Here is a 25,710-nt window from a genome sequence, read left to right as displayed (position 1 = left end):
GGTGCCATGCAGCTAATCCTATTTCTGATAAGAGCTCCTTCTCTGAGCCAAGCATGTTTCTCCTTCAACTAATTCACCCTCAGGCAAGTTCTGGGCAGTAGTAGACTTGTTGCCTTGTTACAAAGAAACTGAGGCTGAAAGAGAAGATGTCCTTTGCCTAAGGTCATACAGCAGTTGAAGCAACTGGCTCCACAGCCTCTGCCCCTCTGTGCATAGGCTCACATCATTAGGCAACATCTGGCCTTTAACCCCATCAATAACTCTTTGAAGAATCAAGAACACAATGTTCTCATCATCCCTTTCTTGTTTGATAGATGACAAAGCTGAAGCCTGCAAAGGGGAGTGACTTGTCAAGGTCAGACAGCAGGTTGAAGCCAGAGTTCCAGGGATGACTGGGTCACCCCAGGAGGCTTGGACTCAACTGCAGGTGTTTGTTGAGCTTTGTTCCTCTCCTCCCTCTTCTCTCCTGTCCCAGCCAGCTGCCCCTAGACATGCCCTGTGTTCGTAATGGAAGGGGAAAGGCATGTGTGTGGAGAGGTCCATCTACTTATTTACTTGATTGATTTCCTCCTCTTCTTCCTACCCCAGTGTCCAGAGGTCCCTGGAAGCCATCACTTGGCTCTGGGCCCAGCAGTTGGAACCAGGACAAAGGAAAGGGGCTGTTGGAGGCCACTTTCACTCTTCCCTTTTTCTGATTTCCATTCTGGCCTGGCCCCAGGCCTGTACCATACTCTAGGTACTGGACAGGAGTCAGATACTGCCTCCTGAGAGTTCAGGCCTTGTACCAGAGGCAGACACTGAACATGGATCTTGTGTACAAGGCAAAGAGCTGCTTGGAACCTGAACCTGAACCCAGGTCTCTCAAATGCCAGGCCTGCTCCCCCATGGTTCCCTTAGAGGTATAAGAAACGAAAACCTAGAGATTGTGTCCATCATTCAACTAGGGCCATCTGGGGAACCAGTCTTAGCTATGGTGTCCTCTTGCCAAGTATGACTGTGGACAAGTTCCTGCCTATCTCTGGACCGTTTGTCCATTTGTGCCAGTGGGCCCTTCTGACCCCAAAGGCCTCTGAACTCAGTGCCTGGGCCAGGAGGGAAGGTGGAAGGACGGGACTAAGGAACAAAGCTAATGAAAAGTGAGACGAGGAGCAGAGGGCAGATAGCAGATGACATGGCCTGCTCAGCCTGGATGCCATGTGCTCAGGGCCCTTTATTTCTGCTGCATGCCTAGCCTTGTGCATGGCTAGTCATGTGAGGAGGCAGAGGATGAGAACTGGGCCTTTCCAGAGTCTGCTAGAGAGGGAACAGAAAATTCCAGGTGACCCTTGCCTACCACACAGGGTACATATTCACAGGCTCTCAGAGGCAGGGCTGGGGCCTGGTGGGAGTTCATACCTAGGACGGGTGCCGGGTGCAGGCTGGGTTGGAGGGCCCTTGAGAGCCTTGGTTCTAAAGCAGGTGTGGGATATCTCTTGTGGGAGTGTAGCAGAGAACCTGAAGTTCCTCTTGCCACAGGAAACTGGGCAGTGGGGACCTGTTTTCACTGACTTCCTGTCTGCAGCCCCTCCCCTTCCCCTTTTAAGGAAGCTGTAGTGGCCCCCTTTCAGCCCTATCTCACTGACCACCTGCCCCACATCATCGGCTCTCTGAACTCAGTGCCTGGGCCAGGAAGGAAGGTGGAAGGAATGGATTAAGGAACGGACTAAGGAAGGGACTAAGGGTTCCAAACTCAAGCCAGTGCTCAAGTCTTACTCCCTGCTCCCTTCCCTTCAGTGCCTCTGTGAAACACAGCTCACTCAGGGATCTCCAAGGGCCCTTCTTACTCTTAGCCAGTGAGCCCTGCTGCTTACTCTTACTTCTTATTCTTACAGTCTGAGACTTAAAATTGTGTCTTGGGGAAGGCGGGGCCAGGGCCAGGACTCTTCGCAACTGTCCTACAGGGTATGGCTATTAGCTTCATCAAACAGGCATGGAAATTGAGGCTCAGAGCAGGAATTCTCATGTGAAGGCCAAACAACTAGAAGTGCCTCAAGTTGGGTCAGAACCAGGTCCTTGGATCCTTAAGGCTGAGTTCCCTTGGCAACTTGGGTCTAGTTATTAGTGTGGTTAGGCCCTTCTCTTTCCGGACCTGTGGCTCAGAACTTATCTTTCCCTTCATCCTTGGGTCACCCTGTGCTGTGTCACTGTGGGAGGGCACCCTGGAGGGCTCCCAGCTGGGCAAGAGCCTACTCCTTACTGTGTGACCTTGGGGTGACCATTTTACTTTCCTGGGTCCATTTTCTTTTGTTCTATTATTTTATTTTTTTCTCCTGGTGCTGGGGATTGAACCCAGGAACTCACTGGTGCTAGACAAGTGCTCTGCCACTGAGCTACATCCCAAAACCTTTTTATTTTTATTTTTATTTTGACAACAATGTCTCACTAAGTAGTCCAGACTGGCCTCAAACCATGATTGTCCTGCTTCAGCCTCCCAAGTAGCTGGGATTATAGATGTGTGCTAACATGCCTGGCTGGCTTTATTTTCTTATCTATGTGGCAGGGGCAGGAATTAATCTGATTTTAGGGCCTTGGACTATATGAGTTCAGGTCCAGGCTTGGCCTCTGCCCTCTCTGGGGCTCAGTTTTCTCATCTCTACAGAAAGTTTCTGGGCAGGAGCTTTGTAGAGACTTTATTAACCTTAGGCCAGGGTAGGAAGACTTTACTGCTAGATACAGAGTACTGATGAATGTTAAGGCCTTGATAATTTGTGCCATGAGGGGGCTTTGAATTCAAAATTAGGTCTTGAGGACTCCAGCCCTGCTAGCTCTAGACTGTCTTGGCATGGGGGAAACTGCAAGAGGTAGCTCTAGAGCTGTCTTTAGGGAACAGGCTGCCAGAGATCATGCCCTAGGTAGGTAGTTTCCAGACTTTGGAGTAGGAACCTCAGGGAAAGGTCAGAGGTGAATGGAGGTATTAGGGAAGCCCTCCTGCCAGAGGTGCCTGGTTGAGTTGAGGATATAGAGGAGAGAGCACCGGAGTCCTGGCTATGTGGCTCCAGGCAGGTTGTCTCTGCTTAGGTTTCAGCTTCCTCCTCTTTAAACGTGGATAGTAGCACCGGGCCACCCTGCCTTCTTTGGGTACTTTGTTCATTCATTTGCTCTTTCAGTGAACATCCCCTGATAGCCTTTCCTTGCCTGGCTTTCTGCTGGAGGTGGGGGACAGTGGGGAATCAGACCCTCCCTCAAGGCGCTCCCAGTTGGATGCTGAGCCAGACACTTGTCACAGAAGCTGTGGAAATCCAGAGGGGTCAGGCCTTGGGGGTCAGGGAAGGTTTCACAGAGGAGGAACTCTGAGGTGATCTCTTTGGAATTCAGTGGAGAAAGAGAAGTACAAGTTTGATAGCATCAGAAGCATAGAAGATCTGTATGAAAGCCCTGAGGCAGAAAACAAGGCAGTGCACGTGGAGAACTATAAGGTGTTGAGTATGGGGACTGGAGGAGGTTAGAGAGCTAGGCCAGGGGCCTGGGTTGTGAAGTCACAGGGGAGGGTTTTAAATAAAGGAGGAGGTGGGAAATGCTGTTGCTGCCCTGTGTGTCCAGAGAGAGGTGCCAACCCTATACCAAAGCAGGGCTGTGGTAAGTAGGGCTAAGAATTACATCCAGAGAGATTTAGGAGGGGTAACGGAGAGGACATGGTGGTCACCACATAACTCTGTGCAATGTGTGAACTGTGAACTGGTGCAGGCTGGGGTGTTAGGTGGTAGGGATGTGCATCCTCTTTGCACCTGCCCTAGGAGTGGGGTGGGGTGCCTTCAGTCTGTCCCTGTAGGGAGATAAAGATCCCCAGCCCCCAGACTGGCTCTCTGTCCTCCACAACCAGCTCCCCAGGCTCTGGCTTTTAAACTTTAACGAGCCCCAGCTCAGTTTCCAGCTGAGAGTCTTTAAAGTTTCAGGAGGTGAGAGAAAGGAGGAATCCTGGAGACAGCTGGGTTTTCTTTCTTTCCCCTGCACCTCCCCGCCTGGCTGGGCTGCCTGGAGCCAGAGCTGTATGCTTCATGACCCCAGAGGCCTGGCACTCTGTGGGGATCTGGGTTCTTGGCTGGACTGTTTCAGGCTGTTTCTGAGGGACAGTGGTCATAGGCCTGTGCGCCTAGAATAGATGGGTAGAGACCTATTCAAGCTCTGACCGCTCACTCTTGCCTCTGACCCGGCAAATGATCATGCTTTGGCAACTGGTGGGGGGGAAGGCCAGGTGTCAGGCTGGAGGTGTCCCCACTCTTCTTCATGCCTTTCCTTGGCATGCTTTAACTGGCTTTGATGCTCTTGAGCCCTGGAGACTAAGAAACATTGGCATGGAGGGCCCCATGCCAAATTCAGGGTCCTCTCACCTGTCATTAAAGAGAGTCTGGGGCAGCTGGCACATTTCTCTGTGACATTAACATACCACTGCTTTCCTGTCTCAGCCTGGGCTTGCTAAAGGCAGATATCTGCCACCTCTGATATCTTTCTAGAATGCTTATATCTGGGGCCAGGTGAACAATCTCTGCACTTTTGGGCAGTGGGAGTGACTCCTGCCTCAGATCTCCCATATGGTGCCTAGGCCACTTACTTAATTTCATCCTTTGGGTTTCATTACACAACACCCATCTGCCATTGACTCTCAGATCCCCTTTTACATCTTCTGGTCCCTGCTCTCTGTCCTTGGGTCCTTTTAGATTGCCTGGGACCTGTTACTAAGTGAGGGAGGTGATGAGTCTTGAAGCAGAGGCCCTCTAGCCAGAGTGGGTAGAGCTCTCTGTGTGTCTCCAACATGCGTGCATTCACTCATTCATTAATTCTGCACATTTGCTGAGTACATATTATATGCCAAGTATGTGTTATGTCCAAGAATTTAGCATCAAACCACACAGATCAGACCCTGCTGTCATGGGGTTTACATCCTGAAGGGGAAGCCAGCAAAAGGGAAGCAAACAATTAAATAAGAGACCAGATTACAATTGTGTGAGGACAGGACAATGTAATGGGGTTGAGGATTCTATGTCAGGGCTTTGTGAGTGGAGCTGGATTGTGGATGACTGTGTGTGATGTGGACCATTGGATGGACTGTGAACCCCCTAAAGCAGGTACCAGGATGCCCATCTCCTCTTCCTGCCCAGTTAACAGCCCTGGAGCAGGCACCAGACAAAGATCAGTCAATCTATATTGAATACATGTGTGTGTGCCTGTAGTTGTGTCTGTGCCTGTGAGTGTGAGACTGTGTTTCTGTGTCTGGTTTTACTCTGTGTGTGAGTCACACCCCCTCACTGCAGAAGCAGAGTTGTCGCTGATCCAATTGTGTCTCCTCAGATGTCTCTTGGCAGTACTCGCCCTCCTGACTCAACTCTGTTTCTGCCATGGTTTCCCCTTTCTGCCTCCAGTGAAGCCTCCTGTTCTCACCTCTGGGACTGTTGGTGGGTCTCAAGGTGTCCCTTTTAGGTGTGTTTTTCTATCCCTGTCTTTGTTCCCCTCTCCCTCTATGTTTATTGCCTCTTGTCCCTTTTTCTCTACATTTTCCCAGTTTTTCTTTCTTACAACAAACCTGTTCTCTTGCCTCCTGCCCTACTCTGCCAGTCACTATGCTGGTGCTGGGGACCTGGAGATGAATAAGACCTCAGCCCTCCTCCCAAAAGACTCAAGACCTGGTGGGGAGACAGAGATGGAGGCAGCCCTTCTTGAGAAGTGCTGGGACCGAGGCTTACACTGAGGCTAAAGGGGGCCAATGACTGGCAGCATGGTAGGGGAGAGAAAGAGGCTTCACCAGGAGATGGGATCTGGGTGGTGCCTGGGGGCCCAGCAGGAGTCAGGCAGCAAGCTGACAAGGCCCTGTGAGTCCCTCAGTGGGATAGGCTGCCTGTGTTTGGTAGGCATACAAGGCTGAGGGTGAGGAAGAGTGGGGACAGAGTCAGAGTGGGGAGGACATTTTGGAATTTGGATTGTATCTTGAAGGCACAGGGAGAGAGAGAGAAAAAAAAAATCTTTGAGAGGAAGCTAGCAGAGGCTTTTAAGCTGGGCTGTGCCATCTTCAGCTCTGGGCTTTAGAAAACTCCCTGGCTACAGGGAAATGATTGGCCTGGAAGCAAAAGAAAAGGATGTGGCTATAGGGCCGAAGCAGTGTTGGTGAGGCCTGCCTGGGTGGGCAGAGAGGGGTTTCTGGGAAGGCTGGGTCTGAGCAGAACCCAAGAGACAGGATTGGTAAGAGTAGAAGAGAAAGAAATGCGTCTAGAATCACACCCAGGTTTCAGGCACAGGAGGAAGGGTATGGGAGAGGAGTGGGTATTGGGGGAAGAAATGTGCTGGCCCTGGACATGGTCAGCTTGAGAGACCTGTTGGCTGTCCAGGGTGTGAGGCCCAGGAGGCTGAAGAAGATGAAGTCTGGAGCTTGCTAGATTTTCAGGGGGCATCATCCATTGGTCATCCCTGAAGTCCTGTGAAGTATTTATCCTTTTATTCTTTGTCTGTCTTGATGTCCAGCGGCAGCTCTGACCCCTGTCTTATCTTCTAGGCCTGCCCACTCTCTGCCTCTCTTTCTCAGCTCTCTCTTTCCTCCATCTGGCTCCCCCTCCTCCCCCAGCATAGGAGTGAGGAGGTGGGAGGTCCAGAGTAGGAGGTCAGCCTTTGCAATGTTGGAGCAAGATGCTCATTACTGCTGCAGAGCTGGGGCCTGCTGCCTTAGAGCCTGGGATGGGGGTGGGGTCCAGGGAGGCTGCTGGAGACCAGGGAGAGGGAGTGGAGAAGGCAGAGCAGGAATGAGTCACTCAGCCCTGGATGGAGAGCAGCACAGAGGGCCCCGCTGGGTCTATTTGGGGAGCTCTGTCTAGGGAGACATGGCAGCACCTCCGTTCTCCATACAGTCTCAGGGAGCCACTTTTGTGGAAAGATAAGCTTGGATTAGCTGCTGTCAGGTCTTCTCATCAGAGGACCAAGCCATAGAAACTGTCTGACCATTTTATAGGTAGAAATAAATATTGAACCAAAGGAGGGGAAGGGCCATAGCATATGTGCTTTATGTGTCCCCCCACCCTAGGCAGAGCCAGTCCCGACATCCCCTTCCCATTCCATTCACCCACAAAGTCCCAAACTCTAGTATGTATGCCTTGAGAACAGGCCTCTTTTAGCAAGGCACTGGCTTACCTAGGATTCCTTGAGTCCCTCACAAAACAGAGCCTGATTCTTGGGGATCAGTTTCAGGGGTGGACTTTGGTTCACACTGGTTTCCTCCACTTCACTTTTCTGAGTGACCATTTACCAAGGGGCATAATCTTCTCTCAGGCAATTGAAAGGATGGAATTAGGTGGGTCAATAAAACCCTTAGCATAGAATCTGGCGCAGAGCTGGTACCTTCTTAACACTTGTTGAGTAGATGAATGAATAAAGAGTTTGAGGTACCCAAGGGACAGCTCCACATGTCACCTCATCCTTGTTCACTCAGCATCATATGTTCTCTCCTTCCCCTGACCAGTTGGACCATTTCTAGTTCTCAGGTTTGTGCCATTATCTCTGCCAGGAACCTCTCCCTCTACCCCTTTTCATCTGAGTGCCATCTGTTCTTCTGGTCTTCCTTTAGGGCTCAGCTTTCAGGCCCCTCTCTGTACCTGTATCTTCTGTTTCCTTCTGTTTCTGCCCTAACTTTCCCCTTTGCCCCACCCACCTCCTGCCCCAGGTGGGTGGCCCCAGTCCCTTCTGGCTTCTGGTCCCAGCACAGTGTTCTGGGTTCTCAGGGCACAGAGCTGCTTGGCTATTTTTTCTGCTCTGAGGGAGTCTAGTATCCTTAGCCTTTGAGGAGCTTGGTGACATGTTGGCCCAACCAGATGCTGTGGAGCATTTTCATTACCTCAGTGTCATACAGGCAGCCTTAGGACCCAGCTCAGCTGAACCCAGGCTTTCAGGTCCAGGAACAAGGACTTGTGGGTACAGGACAACACTTTTATTAGAAAGTGTTTTTTAAATTTGTTTTTTAGTACATTAGAATTACACATAGTGGGGTTCATTTTGATATATCCATAAATGCATATAACCTAGTTTTCTTCATTTCAATCCCCAGTACTTCCTCTAAAAGTGTGTTTTTAAATATATTGTAGAAACTATATTATAGCAACAGTAACAGGAATCCAAAAATAAGAGTCTGATGAGGTGGCAAGTACCTATATTCCCAGCTACATGGGAGGCTGAGGCAAGAGGATCACTTGAGCCCATGAGTTCAAGGCCAGCCTGGGCAACACAGGGAGAACCCCCATCTCTAAATAAATAAAAATATAAATAAATGAAAAATAAATCACCTAGAGCTTTTCATTGGTTCCTTCTAGCTGTCTTTCACAGGTGCAATTTATACATTGTTTAAACCATACACATGTATTAGTTTGTATTCTGTTTTGTTCATTTAACATTTTATCTGTAGAAGTTTCTCACATTGCTACAGAGTTGTTAATTCACAAAAATTTCTGGCAGCTGCTCACTACCAGGCCTGATCTGAGTTCTGAGGTACAGAGTTGCTTGGCCATTGCCTCTGCTCTGGGGGAGTCCAGAACCCTCAGTGGCTGTGCAGTAATCATTAAGGTGATGTGTCATTCTTATCCAAACTGGGCTTACTGATGCTGGTGTTCCAGGTTGTTCTCCAGTGTAACTTTCTAATTACAATCATTCAATATACTCATGGATATTAGAACAGAATTTTTTTTTTCTTATTTTACATTTTTTCTTGAGTATAAATTTTTAGTTCTAGCGGTTTAGGAACTGACTTGAAAGACATATTCTTATGATTTAAATTTTTTTTTGTAGTTGTAGATGGACAACATACCTTTATTTGTTTTATTTTTATGTGGTGCTAAGGATTGAACCCAGTGCCTTACACATGCTAGGCAGGCACTCTGCCACTGAGCTACAGCCTCAGCCCATATTTTTATGATTTTTAGAATATTTACTAAACTGCTGTTTTCCAGAATTGTGGAACTAGTTTTTATTGCCACTGTTAACATTCTTTATTTTTCTTTTTTTGTTGTTGTTGTCGTTTTTGTTTTATCTGGTGATAATGATCAAATCCTAAGCATGTGCCCTACTACCTAATTGCCTCTGAGTTAGACCCACAGTTTTACTGAATCCTCACAAGCAACATATAAATTGGTATAAATTGGTACTTCAGTATAATTTTTGTAGGGTTTTTTCTTTTCTTTTTTTTTTTTTTGAGATGGGTTTCACTCATGAAATTATAGACATGCCACTGAGCCCAGATAATTTTCTTTTCTTTTTTTTAAAATTAAAACCATTAAAAGGCTGGGGATGTAGCTCAGTTGGTAGAGTGCTTGCCTTGCATGCACAAGGCCCTGGGTTCTATCCCCAGCACTACAACAAACAAACAAAACCCAGAAAACAACAGCAACAAAAATCAAAACCATTAAAGATCTCAAAGCAAGTTCCAGAATCTCCCTAGATACAGATCCCAACCCCTGCACTCCTTTGTAAGATGACAGCAGAAGCAGCATTCATCCTCAAGGCAGAGAGATTTATAGGGATCCAGGGAGCTCTTATGACTGAGCCACCTTCTGAATTGCACAGGAGTACTGAGGACCAGGGCCCAAGGCCTGGATTCTGAGTTAGAGATGCTCATACAGGTACTGGCTCTATTTATTTTTTATTTTTATTTTTTGGTGGTGCTGGGTATTGAACCCAGGCTTCATGCATGGTAGGCAAGTGCTCAACTACTGAGCCACATCCCCAGCCCTTTTTTTTTTTTTAAGTTGGAGATGGACACACAATATCTTTATTTATTTGTATGTGGTGCTGAGGATCAAAACCAGTGCCTTACACATGCCAAGCAAGTGTACTGCCGCTGAGCTACAACCCCAGCCCTAATTCCCAGCCCATTTTTTTTTTTTAGAGAGAGAGAGAGAGAGAGAGAGAGAGAGAGAATTTTTTTTAATATTTATTTTTTAGTTTTCGGTGGATACAGCATCTTTATTTTATTTTATGTGGTGCTGAGGATTGAACCCAGCACCCCGCACATGCTAGCCGAGCGCATTACCGCTTGAGCCACATCCCCAGCCCCCCAGACCATTTTTAAATTTTTATTTTGAGGCAAGATTTAGCTAACTTGCCCACTCCGGCATAGAACTTGTGATCTATGCCTCAACCTTGTGAGTTGGGAAGCCATAACCTCTTTTTGGGTCACTTCTTCATCCTTCCACTCAGGTAGCAGGTCTTAATTGAGTACTTTTTGTGTGCCAGAGGACCCAAGATGAACAAGGAGCCATAGCACTGTAGGCAAATTCATACAGTGTGGTGCCTGCTATTGGAGGGAGAGCCTGGGGATGGAGGAGATATAAGGAGGAGCAGGCTCCATCCAGCCCAACCTGAAGAATTAGGTCCAGGAAGGGCTTCCTGGACAGGAGACAGCAAGCTGAAATTTGAAGACTGCATAGGAAAGAAGCCAGTGGGAGGATGTTCTGGGGAAGATACATTTTGGGTAGACCTGGAGGAGGAAGCGTCTCATTACCCCTCATGGCAGGACTGATATACATCTCCCTGCCCTCCTTCTTCTTCTTCCTTCCTTCCTTCCTTCCTTCCTTCCTTCCTTCCTTCCTTCCTTCCTTCCTTCCTCCTTCCTTCCTCCTTCCTTCTTTCTTCTTCCTTCTTTCTTCTTCTTCTTTTTTTTTTTTTTTTTTTTTTTTGGTACTGGGTATTGAATCCAGAGGCACTTTACCATTGAGCTACATCTCCAGCCCTTTTTTATTTTTATTCTTTTGAGACAGGGTCTTGCTAAGTTGCTGAGGCAGGCTTTGAACTTGCAATCCTCCTGCCTCAACCTGCTGAGTTGCTGAAATTACAGGCCTACACTGAGGACACACCTATCTCCTCTCCCGTTTCCCTGGAAAATCTCTTAAGCACCCTGGAATGTCAGCACCCTGAAACATCTCTTAAGATGTTTTGATGGGTGGGGAAGGGTATGAGGATCAAAGTCTTGGGAGTCTTCATTCTGGGGCCCTCAGAAACCAAGAGGCAAGTGGCAGGTCATCCTTCAACTCGGTCTTGTGCTAACCTCATGGGGCTTTGGGAGTAAGGCAGTAAGTAGGCCCTGAGAGCAGAGAAATGCAGAGCAAAGGGTCCCTGGTACTGAGCCTTTGACTTCCTGTGTGCCCTGGGCAGTTTGTGCTTCTCAGAGCTTCCTCTCCTGGTCCAACATGGTAAGGACAGGGTCTGGCTGTGGGTCATGAGGTTGGAGTGGGTAGATCTGTTCAGGGCTCTAGTGTGGAGGGCTGTTAGCCCCTTTCTGTCTGCCTACCCTGTAGAGGGATCTTGCCAGTATTTTTTAGAAACTTTGTTCCTAGTCCTTTTATATCCTGCCCTTTGGGGATTAGCAGGAAGGCTCCCTTGGCCAGGGCCTGGAGATTCAGAGAAAATTGCTGGAGAGCTCCAAGAAGGGCAGCTGTCACAGAGGGTTTATGTACAAGTCTCCTTTTATCCTCATAGTACCACTCTGAGGGATAGATGATCCCTATTTGACAGATGATGACACTGGGACTCAGAACTTCTGTTCTTTGTCCAAATTAAGGTCATACAGCCAGATCATGAGAGGCAGATGCCTGCCTGATGCAGACCACCCAGATTGCTGGGTAAGCTATGGTCTGTGGGTCTGGCTGGGACCAGCAGGGCAACCTGATGGGGAAGGGTTTTCAGAGGAGGTTACTAGGTGCAGCACCCCGGCACTGGGTTTCAGAAAAGCACAGTCCTGCCTTTGAACTAATGAGGTCTGGGGATTGAGTCAGAAACTTTGTTCAGAGGAAGAATATGTGAGCTGGGCCTTTCTGGTCAGCAAGCCCTTCTGTATTCAGTAAACACTGCCTGATAACCACCAATTAACTAAGGCAGACTCCAGTTTCTAGCATGTTTGTTTTAGCTGGGCCAGTTCTACGCTGATGAAGGTGACAGAAAGTCTTAGCACTTTGAAGTCAGGAACACCTGACTCTTATTCTCTGCCCCACTGCTGTTAGCTGTGTGGCCTTGACCAGTCATTGTAATTCTCTGGGGCTATTTCATCATCTGTCAGATGGGAATGATGATTCCCACCCAGGTATTGGAGGGTAAGAGGCATTGTCTGCAAAGGATGTGGCTTGGCACCCTTGATGTTTATTAAATTCCAGTTCTCTGTGAGGTCCAGGTCCAGGTATTCCTGTCCACTTTGTGGGACGGTCAATTGTTCAGTGACTCAAAGCATGTGGTAGGGCTTGTTGAGGTTGGGATTATTGACCAGGACTGTGATTGGATTGATCCTTTGAGCCCCATCCCCTGTTGAACATTTCCTCTTGTTTAAGTATGATTCTGTTGGGAAAGGGATACAAAACTGTGTGCTAAAATGTTATATGTAAAGTTAGTATAGTCTATGGGATATTTCCTTTACCCTTCTTTGGGCCTCAGTTTCTCCAGTGGTGATCTGAAAAATGGTGGTTGAAGAGATTATCTCCTGGATTCTAAGGATTTTGGGATAATCCATGCCCCACACATCCTATGGGCAAAGATATTGGAGACTACCGTGTGAGGTCTTGTGGGGAGGGTCAGACTTGGGTCCATTTGTGTGTGTCCATGTGCTTGTTACTGTCTTGGCTTTTGGCTCTCAAGACCAGGGCTCAGCCTAATGGAGGTGACTTGTCTTCCTTTCCCAACCCTAGTTGGCCATCATCTGGGTCTTGGGAGAAATTCCTGTCTCCCCTGTAGTAGAAATCCATGGGAGTACCTATTGGGTAGTGGGTAAGGGGTGAAGAGACAGCCTGGACATTGGATCCTCCTCTGAACCTGTTTAAGCCTCCTGGCCTCCTCCTGTGTCCTTTCAGTGCCTCAGCTCCTTATCATTTGGGGTTCAGTTGCCCTCTGCCCCCACAGTTCCTGTGTCTCCCCTTTTCAACCCAGCTCATTCTGTGTTCGGGTCCTAGCCTCTCTTACCACTCCATTTGGTGGGGCCTCTTTGAGGCAGGACCCAGATCTGGTTGTCCGTGGTTGGTTACCCACTCCCAGTTTCAGGCCTGGCTCACAGCAGTCTTCAGAAAGTGGTGAATGGATGAATAGAAGGGCAGGGACCAGAGTGAGTCAAGAGAGGTGCCCAGAGCACAAAATATAAAGAGGTCCTTGCAAATTTGACCTTATCCATTCTAGTGTGGAAGGATGAATGGCTTCTCAGGAAGCCTGCTGAGTAGTAACAGCTATTTTTTGAGCATTCACTATGTGCTAGGCATATCACTTACATCATCTTACTCAATTATAGTATCCTCAGGAGGGAGATACTTTCTTTGGGGGGTACCAGGGATAGAACTCAGGGGAACTCTGCCAGTGAGCCACACTATTTTTGTATTTTATTTAGAGACAGGGTCTCACCGAGTTGCTTAGCACTTTGCTTTTTGCTGAGGCTGGCTTTGAACTTGCGATCCTCCTGTCTTAGCCTCCCGAGTCCTTGAGATTACAGGCATGTGCTACTATACCCAGCTAGGAGATAGGTACTTTTATTCCAGTTTTCATTTCAGGAAATTAAGTCTTGTTAAATCTTGTGCCCAAGGGGAAGAGTTGGTCTTAGATCAGAAGATTGCCAGCTTCAAAGACTGTGTAAATCTCCCCTCGTGGCCTTCCTTGCTTTTCCAGTTCCTTCTGCCTGTGAGACTGGGGATGTTGTAGGGGAGGGGAGTTCTCAGGGGTTCTGGGCAATCCCAGATACTCATGGGGACCTCCATCTCATGGGATTTTAGAGAGTGAAATGCTGGGGACAAGCCTGTAATTTTTCTGGTGACACTTGTTCCCTCTGAGTCTTGGTTTTCTCAGCTGTAAAATGGCAGCATGTCAAGCTTTCTTCCCAAATCAGGCCTTAAGGGCTGTGTAGCCCAGCATGGTTCCTAGGCCAAACACCCACCTCCCACTCAGTTCCCATTTCCAGTGGAAGCTCAGGGTTTCAGTCAGATGAATTGGCTTGCCTGTGACCCAATGACTGTGGGTTCTGGTCACACCTCACCCACAGTCTGCGGTGACTCAGCTCTACCCCAGCACCTGTCCCTCCTAAAGCCTCTTAGAATTACACCTTGTGGGGTGTGGCTAGCACTGCCAGCACAGGAACAAAACCAGATATAATTTCCTCCACGTGGCACTGAGGTACTGCGTCCTGGGGCCTGTGGAAAGCCCCTTGGCTAGGAGCCAGGTCAGCTGCCATGGGCTTGGTATGTTGTGGACAATTACCTTACCTGGGCACTCAGCCTGCCTCAGTTTCTCACCTAGGCCATTGCTGCCAGGGTTCTCACCTTCCCAGCAGGTTCCTGCTGCTAGCCTTCCTCCAAAACAGTCTGCCACCAGCATGGGAAATCTATGAAGTTTCCTTCTTTATCTTCAAGGTAAAGTGCAGTGTTTACGCTAGTGGGCCCTTCTTCTCTCTTGTGGTTCTGCAAGTTTAGCTTCCTGCCTGCTGTCCCAGAATGGGGAGGGCTCTGGGCTCTGGAGCCACAATCGCCCTGATCCAGTAGTCTCTGGGAAGAGGATGGGCAGTGTCAGCCCTTTCCCGGGTACATCCAGCTGTGTGGTTGGGGGTTGGGGTGGTGTCAGGCCTGGCTCCAGAGAAGGTGCAGTTACAGTTTGGATTCTAATTTAAGAATCAGAGTTTTGGGCTGGGGTTGTAGCTCAGTGGTAGAGCACTTGCCTAGAACATGTGAGGCACTGGGTTTGATCCTTGGCACCACATAAAAATCAATAAATAAAATTAAGGTATTGTGTCCATCTATAGCTAAAAAATATATTAAAAAAAAAAAGGAAGCAGAGTTTTGTTGTCACTGCCCCACGTACATTCACTGTCCAGCATAACATGTTTTGAGGTCTTGCAAAACCAGTCCAGCTTCCCAAACTTGGATTTAGAGAAACTTTGATTTCCTCAGAAGTCACACTGAGTGCTCCCTGATGGTTAAGGTATAGGAAAAACCTGGTTTTGAATTCTGCCTTCTTGCTTTCTTGCTGTGTGATCTGGGCAAGTTTTTTACTTTTCTGGGCTTTGTGTTGTTTTGTAGCACAGGAATGATAACAAAAGTTTGAGGTGAGGAATGAGCACACGCTGAATGTTAGTGCAGCATCTGGACCTTTGCGTGATTGCTCAAGAGAAGGCTTTTTGGATGCTAATGGTGGTGCCCATCTGGCTTCTGCTGTCTTCTCCAACCCCTTTCTCACCATTGCATCCTTTCCATCACTTTGGTCACTCACTCCCTCGTGTCTCAGTCGTCTCCTTCAGTCTAGTATAGTTCTCGAGTCTTTTCTTGGCTCTTATAATCATGGCACTTCTACGCCAATTCTTTTGTAAACTGTCCCCATTTGGGGTTTGTCAGATGTTTCCTTATGATTAATGTTATGCACCCTTGGTGGAGATATCATATAAGCGATTCCAGAATTTTTTTCAGTGCATCCTATCAGGTGACACCTGGTTGTAGCTTCTCCTGTTACTAATGTTATTCACTTTGATCATTTAATTGAGGTAGTATCTATCAGTCTTCTATATTATAAAGTTACTCATTTTCCCTTTGTAATTAATAAGTATTTAATAGGAAGGTACTTGGAAACTGTAAATATACCCTATTCCTCATCAAACATTCTTTATTCATACCTGTGTATATTTTGGTTTCTTTTTTATTTTTTTTTAGAGAGAGAGAGAGAGAATTTTTTAATATTTATTTTTTAGTTTTTGGCGGATACAACATCTTTGTTTATATGTGGTGCTGAGGATCGAACCCGGGCCGCACGCATGCCAAGAGAGCGCGCTACCACTTGAGCCACATCCCCAGCCCTTGGTTTCTTATTTTACTCAGTGGAATATAATCTGTTGCTATCATTATTTAAATACAGTTTGTCACAAATTTAACCCATGGTAGTTTGGCTGGAATTAAGGAATTTCCCAGGATTCGAGACTTTCAGTGATAAAATTGGGAGAGTCCTAGGCAAACCCCTGTATTCTTGCCTACTACCTCTGGGCTTTTGCCCTGGCTGTTCTCTCTGGCAAGACCACTTGGCAAACCCCTTGCTCCTAGACTGAGCTTCTCTGTGAAACCTGAGCCCCCCACCCACCCCAGAAGCCAATCTCTTCTGAGCCCCCACTGAGCATTTCAGGGCACCTGGAAGCTTCCCAAGGACAAGCCTCATATTCATCTCTGACTCCTTTGGGCTAAGGACTGTGCTGAAAGGGGGCTGCTAGTTAAATGGTTGGATCTAGTCATACCCTCTCATGCAGCAGAAAAGCAAACAGTGCAGAAAGGAAGGGTGACTTGTTCAGGGTCACACTTTGCAGGCTGGAGTCTGCCCTTTGACTTTTTTTTTTTTTTTTGGTACCGGGGATTGAACCCAGGGCTTTACGTGTGCTGCTAAGCAGCACTGTACCACTGAAGTGCCCTCAGCCCAGGCTTTAATTTTCTTAATTCTAAAGTGAGGTTAAGACCTCAGAGCATTGCTATGAGAAGAAAATGAGGTACTGTGCATAAAACACTTAGTATAGTATATGTCACATTATCCCTGGGGATCTTTTTATTTTTTAAAAATTTTATTATTAGCTGAGCAGGGTGGCACATCCCAGCAACTCGGAAAGCTGAGGCAGGAGAATCACAAGTTCAAGGCTACCCCAGGCAATCTTGTGAGATTTGTCTCAAAATAAAAAATAAAAAGGGCTGGGGAGTAGCTCAGTGATAAAGTGTCTCTGAGTTCAATTCCCAGTACTGAAAAACTTTTTTTCATTATTGTAGAAGCAGTATTATAAGATTAGAAATACAGATAAGCAAAAAGAAGATAAACCATATAGAGATTACCACTGTTAACACCTTAATAGTTGTGCTTCCTTAGTGAGATCCTTCTCCATTCCTTTTCTTCTTCTTCTTTCCTTCCTTCCTTTCTCATGGTGATCAAACCCAGGGACATTTTACCACTGAGCTATATCCCCAGACATTTTATTTGTATTTTGAGACAGGGTCTTGCTAAGTTGCTTAGAGCCTCACAAGTTGCTGAGACTGGCCTTGAACTTATGATCCTCCTGCCTCAGCCTCCTGAGTCACTGGGATTGTAGGTGTGTACCACCATACTTGGCTTCCTGAACTTTTCTCTGAATCAACCAATCAACCTATCTATCTGTCTACCTATCTATCTATCTATATCTTTTTTTTTCCACAAAGAGATTATACTGTTCATTTCTTTTATCCTCCCCCACCAAGTGCTGGGGATTGAACCCAGGCCTCACGATGCTAGGCAAATGCCTTGCCACTGAACTACATCCCCAGCCCTGTACATTCCGTTTTGTAATCTGATTTTTTTTTTTTTCTGGCAGAACTCTCCTCTGTACACTTTTAGTGCATCTAATACCGACCACCTTCGTGTTTCTTCACTTGTCCCCAAAATGTTCTTTATAGCTGGTGTGTCCAGATCAGTATGCAATCCAGGATCACACTTTACATGTGGCTGTTATGTCCTTTGTCCGTTAAACCCAGTCCCTTTATTATGCCATTGACCTGTTCATATGAAATTGACCTGCAGAAGAAAGCAGGCCACTAGCCCTAAAGAATGTCTCAGTATTTGGCTTTGTCTGGTTATAGTCTCATGGTGTCACTTAGCTTGTACCTTTGTCCTCTATATTTTCTGTAATCTGAAGTTATGTGCAGGATTTGATGAGTTTCTTGGTACCTAGAATAGCCAACAAGTGTGGTGTGGCCTTCCTGTCACCATCAGTGGCACCAAGGCCTACCTCTTATGGTTGCATGCATCCCCTTGTGAGTAGAAGTAATATGTGTGTAGTCATTGTACTGTCATGTGTAACTAATTAAAACAAAACAAAAAAAAAATGATTAGCATTTTAAGTTTGCTGTAAAATAATAATAAAATTATATATGTATTAAAAAAAGAAAGAAAGTAATATGTGTGGATTCTCCAACTCCGAATGCCAGTTCTTTTTTGGGGGGGATGGGTAATGGGGATTGAACTCTGAGGCATTCGACCACTAAGCCACATCCCCAGCCATATTTTGTATTTTATTTAGACACAGGGTCTCACTGAGTTGTTAAGCAGCTCGTTGTTAGTAAGGCTGGCTTTGGACTTGTGATCCTCCTGCCTCAGCCTCTAGAGCCACTGGGATTAGGCATGTGCCACCATGCCCAGCTGAATGCCAGGTCTGGGAGACCTTTTTTTTTTCCCCTTTCTTTTTTTCTGTAGTGGGAATTAAACCCAGGATCTTATACATGTTAGGCAAATACTCCACTCTTTTTTTTTAATTGATGTACTTTTATATTTATATGTGGTGCTGAGGATTGAACCCATTGCCTCACACATGCTAGGCAAGTGCTCTGCCACTGAGCCAGGACCCCAGCCCCCAAATACTCTACTCTTAATGAGTCATATGCTCAACCCAGGATCCCTTTTAGACTACACAAAAACACTTGTAAATTTGTTAAGGAGGGCTGGGGATGTGGCTCAAGCCGTAGTGCGCTCGCCTGGCATGCATGCGGCCCGGGTTTGATCCTCAGCACCACATACAAAGAAAGATGTTGTGTCCGCCAAAAACTGAAAAATAAATGTTGAAATTCTCTCTCTCTTTAAAAAAAAAATTTGTTAAGGATAACTTGATCTTGAGGGCTGGGCTCTTTGGTAGGAAGAAAAAATTACAGGACAAGTACGTTGACTGAGTTTCATTTTTCTTTGCGAGTGCAAATCTCGAGAAACCTGGTTCTGATTTTACTTGCTTCCCAGACATGTGAGCTGGGTTAAGTCCCTACATTGCTTCTTTACCAGCTGGGTGACCTTGGGCACATTACCTAACCTCTTTGAGCCTCAAATTCCTCCTTGGATTTCTTGTCTGGTAGAGTTGTTGGGAGAGTTAAATAAAACAAGGTATGCTTGGCTGTTTCTCCCCTAGATGGAAAGCTCTTTGCAGGTGAGACTAATAAATAATTAATAAACTAATAATAATAAATAGTAAGACATCTAGAGGTGTTTGTGGAATGAAAATACACATGCAGGAGGACAAGTGGTATGGCTGGGTGATAAGTACTAGGGAGGGAAGCCGTCATCCAGCTAGGTGTTCGTTTTTTTACTTGTGCTCTCATTTCATTGACATATAGCCATCCCAGGCTCCCCAGCGAATCAGCTGTGAGCCTCTGACCCGGAGGAGCTCACCAGGGTTTGGAAAGGCATGGACAGAGACTCAGGGTGGGGACCTGGAAGGTCTGACTGGGAAGACTTCCTGGAGGAGACTGGGCTGAAAATAGGGAGATGATCTTTGGATACAGGGGCTCTGTTTCCTGGCACAGGAGGCTTCTGGAGAAGGTTTATGGTAAGAAGTGAGTCCATGCTGGCTTCAGAGGTCCCTGATCCTTTTCTCCTTCTTCTCCTTCCTCCTTTGCCTGCCTGTCTACCCTCCACCCTGTCTAGGGCCCTGAGCCCTGTGTGACACTGACAACCCATGTCTGTCTGCAGTGCCGTATGGAGTGCCGTGATGTGCCAGCAGAGACACTCTACGATGTCCTACACGACATTGAGTACCGAAAGAAATGGGACAGCAACGTCATTGAAACTTTCGACATCGCCCGTTTGACAGTCAACGCTGATGTGGGCTATTATTCTTGTGAGCAGGCGCAGCACACCGAGCCCAACCCCTTGGCCTCCATCTAGACTTCCCCCAAGCCTCCTCCTGTCACCTTCCCTCCCTGTGGCCATTCCCATGGCCAGGCTGCTCAGACACCTGAGACTGAAGGATGCCTGCTTCTAGATACTTGGGCACACATGGGTACACTCACTAACACATATGTAGTCACATGATCGTGAAGACTACACATACAAACATGCATCCACACAGTTGTGTACACAACCCATAGAATGTGTCACATCCTCAGGCATATATTTTCATAACACACATTCATAATAATACTGTTTTTCTCTCATCACATATTCATATATACAAACTGGCCAGACCAGCAAGGTAAGGGCTGTGTGAGGTTGTGAGGAGCAGGGATAGCTAGACAGTAGGGACAAGGGTTATTCTCTGTCTCTTCTCTGGTTCCAGTGTGGGAGTGTCCTGGTGCGGGTGGGTAACTGTTTGGATCAGCGGGAGCTGGCAGTTAACTAGGCATTCCTCCGTTGCCAGCCTCTGCCACACCCTCACTTGCAGGCAGGAGGACCAGTGGCTGAACTGTCCCTTGCCCTCCACAGGGAGGTGTCCCAAGCCTCTGAAGAACCGTGATGTCATCACCCTCCGCTCCTGGCTCCCCATGGGCACTGATTACATCATCATGAACTACTCAGTCAAACATCCTGTGAGTCCATCTGCCTTCCTTGCTGGGTGGGTGAGGCAAGGTGCCAGGCAAGGCTGGGCCATGGCTGACACCATGACTTCTCTGTGACTTTGGGCAGGCAGGGGGCTCTGTGGCCCTCAGTTTCCTTTCTGACAGGATAATGGCTTCTGTCTCCCTGCTTGGGCACTCAAGTACATCAGAAGAGGGTAGTTTGGGCCATTTCTGTGGAGAGGGGATGGGTTGGGGTGGCCTCGATTTGATTGAGCACTGGGTGAAGCTGGACAGAAAATAGAGAAGCAAGATGTGAGTGGCAGTGTCCTATGGACCTTCCTGAGGTGGGGCCATTTTAATCACCCTGGGCAGGAAGAATAGGCAGGTATGGTTGGCCTGGACAAGGGTTGAGTGTCTATGTGAACTCATGAGCCTTGACCCCAGGCTGGGAGATTTCCTATGGGAACAAGGAAAGCCTTAAGAAGGGCAAGGATGATCTGATCTGATTCTTACCTTTCTCCTTGCCCCAGCATCAGGTCTGGCTTGGCACAGACACCAGAGGATGTGAACTGTGTGTGTGTGTGTGTGTGTGTGTGTGTGTGTGTATGTGTGTGTGTGTGTGTGGGGGGGTGTATCTCAAAGACATCTCTTCTGCCCCCATGCTGAGTCTCACCTCCCTGTACCTTCCATCCCCAGAAATACCCACCTCGAAAAGACTTGGTCCGAGCTGTGTCCATCCAGACGGGGTACCTCATCCAGAGCACTGGGCCCAAGAGCTGCGTCATCACCTACCTGGCCCAGGTGGACCCCAAAGGTGAGGGCTTGGCCCTGGCAGCCTGTCATGGGATCCTTCCCTATACTACACGGGATGGGCTTGATCTACTAGGGATTCAGAGGCCATTTGTTAGGAAATGTCTTGTACTTGGGCATCTCTACCCAAAGTCAATGGAATGAAAAGAATGGGCCAAGGTGGTAGCTGCTGCTTCTCTGAGGAGACTTGGAACTTTCTTCCTGGGCCCTCACATTTCCAGCTCAGATCTGTTTCTGTTCACTATCTGTTCCAGCTCTGTCTTTTGGGCTCCCATCCTCTGTCTATTCAGGAAGCCTGGGTTTTCTAGGCCTGCCCTTTTCTTGGGAGGGCTCAGCCACTCCTGAGGCTGCTTTTGAAGTTGACCACACATCTCTTTCTGCTGAGATACAGGTCCCCGTGGCCACTGATTTCCTGCACATTCTCCCTCAGGAGGTCTTCTTGGTACCTGAGATTCAGCATCCAAAGCTAAGCTCACCATCACCCCTCTCCACCTCTCCTTCTCCTAAGTCTCTGCCTTCCAGTCACCCCACCTGGTCAGCTGGAGCCTCAGCTTTCAAATCCAGTTCCTGATTCTTAATGATTCTGCCTCAGACATAGCTCCTGAATCTGCCATTTTTCTGCATATTCAGCTGCCCTATCTGTCCGTACCAGTTACTGGAGGAAGTTTTCTAAAATGCTTATTTTGTTATGACTGCATCTGTTTAAAATGCTTCTCTGACTCTCTGATGTCTTAGGATATAGTCTGAACCCCCTCCCCGGGTTTCTTAGTCCCTACATGCCCCTACACTTTTCCACTCCCCTGACTTTTCCTTCCAATATACCTCTCTTCCCTTACTTAGCCCTCCAAGCCTGCTTCAGGTGTCACCTCTTCTGTCACTAATGCTCAGGGGAGTACCTGCTCCCTACTCTGGCCCACTTCCCTTTAGAATATCTGGCACATGGTTGAGCCCCCAGACAGTGAGTTCCTCTTTGGATCTCCAAGGCTGGTTGAGGGTAGGTATCACAGTGAATGTGGAGCGAGTGGGTGACTGAATGAGTGACTAAAGGATGGTTAAATCTTGAACATCCTTGCTAGGTTCAAGTCCCCAGAGTCATAGTGGTTCTAGTGCAGGGTTCCCAGGTCTCACTGAGTGTATTGGCTGTCAGAGGCAGAGCAGATTCTTGGCAATGAGGTAGTTGGAGAGCTGGGCTGTAAATTCCAGGTCAAGCCAGGCTGGAGTGTTCAATAAGATGCCTGCATAGTTAGAACAGGGGATGGAAGGACAGCCAGAGGAGGGGCTGAGCATCAAGGCCCAGTTATGGTAGTGGGGTTAAGAATGAGAAGGGACATCAGTGTGAAAGGAGGAAGGAGGCAGGCTGGAGCTTGGTGGGTCAGAAATTCAACCCACAAGTAGCCTGGGGTTACCTAGGACCCTGTGGTTTTCTTCCATGCATTCTTGGAGCTCAGCAAAGGGACAGTGGGGGCAACAGTGGGGGCAGAGTTGACCCCAGGACCTTGAGGAATGAGGGGGGAAGGAATCAGGAAGACGTCTTGTAGGATTGCCTCACTCATCCCTTCCTGTGGAGTAAAGGGAGGCCTTCCAGGAATGCTAAGCTGAGGGAAGGGGCTGGGAATTGAGGGGGGCTGGGTGCCTGAGGCTGCTTCCTCCCTTCTCACCACATTTCCCTGCCCTCTTAGGCTCCTTACCCAAGTGGGTAGTGAATAAATCTTCTCAGTTCCTGGCTCCCAAGGTGAGTGGCCTTGGGACTTCAAGGGTCTGGAGGCTGGAGGAGAGGACATTGGGGATGTTAGGGTGAGGGGGTGGAAACAGGGATGGACACTGGGGCAGGGGTCAGGGGATAAGGGACCAAGTTATAAAACCCACAAGAGTTGGGAAACTGGTGGTGCTGGGAGGGGTATGGGAAATTCCTAGTCCTGCTGGCACCCCTGACACTCGGGTATTGGGTCTGCAGGCCATGAAGAAGATGTACAAGGCATGTGTCAAGTACCCTGAGTGGAAGCAGAAGCATCAGCCACACTTCAAGCCATGGCTGCACCCAGAGCAGAGCCCATTGCCCAGCCTGGCACTGTCGGAGCTGTCAGTGCAGCACGCAGACTCACTGGAGAACATCGACGAGAGCGCAGTGGCAGAGAGCAGGGAGGAGCGAGTGGGTGGTGCAGGTGGCGAGGGCAGTGATGATGACACCTCGCTCTCCTGAGTGCAGCACTGCTGCATGGACTGAGACCGGACTGGGGCTGAGCCCTGGGGCATGGATCCTCCCGCACTTCCTCCTGTCTCTCACCCTGCCTCCTGGGGACCTTGGGCTGTGCCCAGGCGGTATTACAGCCTGGCTGGACACAGCCCCAATAAACGATCCCACAGCCTCAGCTGGCTCTTCACTGTGCCTGCTTCCGACCTGCCCCAGCACTGTCACTGCCCTGGTTCCCTGGTTCTTCAGTTAATTTTGTTATTGATATTATTGTTTGCCTGGCCTTTGATCCTTTGGGCATCTTATTTGCCCATATGTAGCCAGGGCAATTATTGCCCCCTTGTTCTGTCCATTTTCACTCATCCATCTACCTGTCCTTGTTGCATGTTCACTTTGCCATTTGTTCCAGGCTATCTGGTTGCCCTCAACTGATCTAAGGGAGGGAGCAGGCCTGACTATAGGCCTCTCATCATGGGTTGGAGAGTGGGGGTTCTACAATGTGACCTCTGTTTCAAGGCCCTTTAGGCTCAACCTATGGAATGGATATCTGATGATCTCCTGTCATCACAGAAGGGGAAGGGGATGGATCTGTAGGTCTCAGGCCACAGAGTTATGGGTCTCAGAGCTGAGGCTGGGGCAGTATATCATAGAGGAGGGAGTTCAGGAGTTCAGGTGAGGGTCATTGACTCTACTGCAGTGGAAGGGACAGGTTCTGTTGTTGCACCCTTCTTAGTTTTTTCTGAAGGTTTCTGGACTCTGTTAACAAAAATGGTGGGGCCTCAGGCCTCCATCCCCTTTCTAGTGGCCAGATGCCAGCCTCCTTGCCCTTTGCTTCATCTGACTACTCTTAGATCTAGAGGTAGGCCTAGGCTTTATCTGTTCTTTGTGGCCTCCCTGTTGCCCGAGTGAGGGCCCTGTGTTCTGCTCCTTTCCAGTAATTTAGGTCCTATGCAAACTTGGGGCTTAAAATTTCTCCCCAAGGTCTGGCTTTTTTTTTTTTTTTTTTTCTTTTTCTTCTTCTGGAAAGTTGCTTGCCTTAGCGCTGCCAGTGGAAGACACAATCTACTCAGAGTCAGGTCCTTCTGAGGTGAAAGGCAGATAGATGGCTAATGAGGGTGGGCAGGAAATTCTGTCACTTACCTTGAAGGGTTCCAATCCCAGCTTTGCTCAATACTGGTTCTGTAACTTGGGGAAAGCATGGGAACTTCTTGGAGCTTCATTTCCTAATTCATAAACTGTGGTGACAATCTGTGCCTTCAAGCAAGTATGAGAATCGAGATAAAAGGAGTAAATTGCCCAGCACTATGCCTGGCATATAGTACGTATTCAAATTAAGGGCATTTCTTTCTTATAGTAAACCCCTACACCCATCCTAGTGACAGCTGTTCTTCCAAATATCCCCACTGTGTATATGGAAAATACACAATGAAACCCAGAGAAGTTAATGTCTCTGACTTAGCTGGACCTAGAAGTGCCTGCCAAGCCCTGGGTCCTCCTCTTTGTATGTACTGGAAGGAGAGGAACAATTTCCATTTTAAGTTCATTGAAGGAGCCGGTACCTCAGGCTGCAGGATACAGCTCAGTGATCCTGTGTCAGGACTCTTTCTTTCCCACTACCCAGGGGGATGTGGGTCCAGGGTCCAGGGAGAGAGGAGGGATACTCTTAAAGAACGTGGGAAGAACTCCCGGAGGAGGCGGTCAGGGACCACAGTCCTCCATCCTCCAACCCCCCCCCCCCCCACCTCCACCACCAATCTCCTTCATGTGTGGTGTGTTTGTGTGTCCGTGCCCCTTCCCAGGGCGCTGACTCACGGGAACAGAGGTGACGAGGCAAGGAGACTCCGGGAGAGACGGAGACTCGGCTGCCTGTGTGCGGGGGTGGGGGTGGGGTGAGGGGGAGGCAGACTTGGCCTTAGGAGACCGAGGACTTGCCAGCAGCAAGAAGGGAGGAGAGAGAATCAGACCCACAGGTCTGGCAGGCGGGCCAACCCCGCCGACTCAAGGATCGCTACTAGGCTGGGGGCGGGGCGGGGCTGGGTCCCTGCCCCTTCTCCGCTCCCCCCCTCCCCGGGGCGTCACGTGGGGCGGGCGGAAGCACCCCGCGGGGTGGGCGCGACCGGCCGGCTGCCGCGAGTTGGCGGTGGCAGCTGGAGTCAGTAGCGGCCCCGGGACTTCAGGTCCCCCGCGTGGACACTTCACAGGTCAGTGCTTCTGGCTTCCTTGGCCCCCGGTCGGCAGTCCCCTCTCCTGGCGTGTCTGCAGTTTCCCATACCTCGGAAGGGAACGCCGAGGCCGCGCGGCTACCCAGCGCTGGGCTCCCACTTCCCGGGGTTATCTCTTCTGCTTTGCTTTTGGCCGGGAGTGGGATGGGGTGGGGGTCGCTGCTAAGGATGAACTGTTGGATCACAGCGGGCAGACACCGAGCTTCCAGCCCTCAGCCCC

At 48.6% G+C, this 25,710-nt stretch overlaps 2 protein-coding genes across 4 annotated transcripts in view; both read left to right on the top strand.

The window, feature by feature from the left end:
- Stard10 (StAR related lipid transfer domain containing 10) overlaps positions 1-23,446 on the top strand; it is a 36,969-nt gene extending 13,523 nt beyond the window's left edge. For both annotated transcript variants that reach the window (XM_026400993.2, XM_026400994.2), the window contains exons 3-7: positions 19,462-19,609; positions 20,194-20,297; positions 20,964-21,081; positions 22,757-22,809; positions 23,032-23,446. In XM_026400993.2, coding sequence (XP_026256778.1) covers positions 19,462-19,609; positions 20,194-20,297; positions 20,964-21,081; positions 22,757-22,809; positions 23,032-23,277 — 669 coding nt within the window. In that variant the 3' untranslated portion in view covers positions 23,278-23,446. The remainder of the gene's footprint in view (positions 1-19,461; positions 19,610-20,193; positions 20,298-20,963; positions 21,082-22,756; positions 22,810-23,031) is intronic.
- A 1,931-nt stretch (positions 23,447-25,377) lies between these two features.
- The window catches only part of Arap1 (ArfGAP with RhoGAP domain, ankyrin repeat and PH domain 1), a 63,272-nt gene continuing 62,939 nt past the window's right edge, over positions 25,378-25,710 (top strand). For both annotated transcript variants that reach the window (XM_026400981.2, XM_026400980.2), the window contains exon 1: positions 25,378-25,469. The gene's annotated coding sequence lies outside the window, so the exon portion shown is untranslated. The remainder of the gene's footprint in view (positions 25,470-25,710) is intronic.

The sequence above is a fragment of the Urocitellus parryii genome, chromosome 4 (genome assembly GCF_045843805.1).
Source record: "Urocitellus parryii isolate mUroPar1 chromosome 4, mUroPar1.hap1, whole genome shotgun sequence".
In the NCBI taxonomy this organism is placed as follows: Eukaryota; Metazoa; Chordata; class Mammalia; order Rodentia; family Sciuridae; genus Urocitellus; species Urocitellus parryii.
The sequence above is the reverse complement of the archived record's forward strand: the minus strand, read 5'-3'. Positions and strand labels throughout refer to the sequence as shown.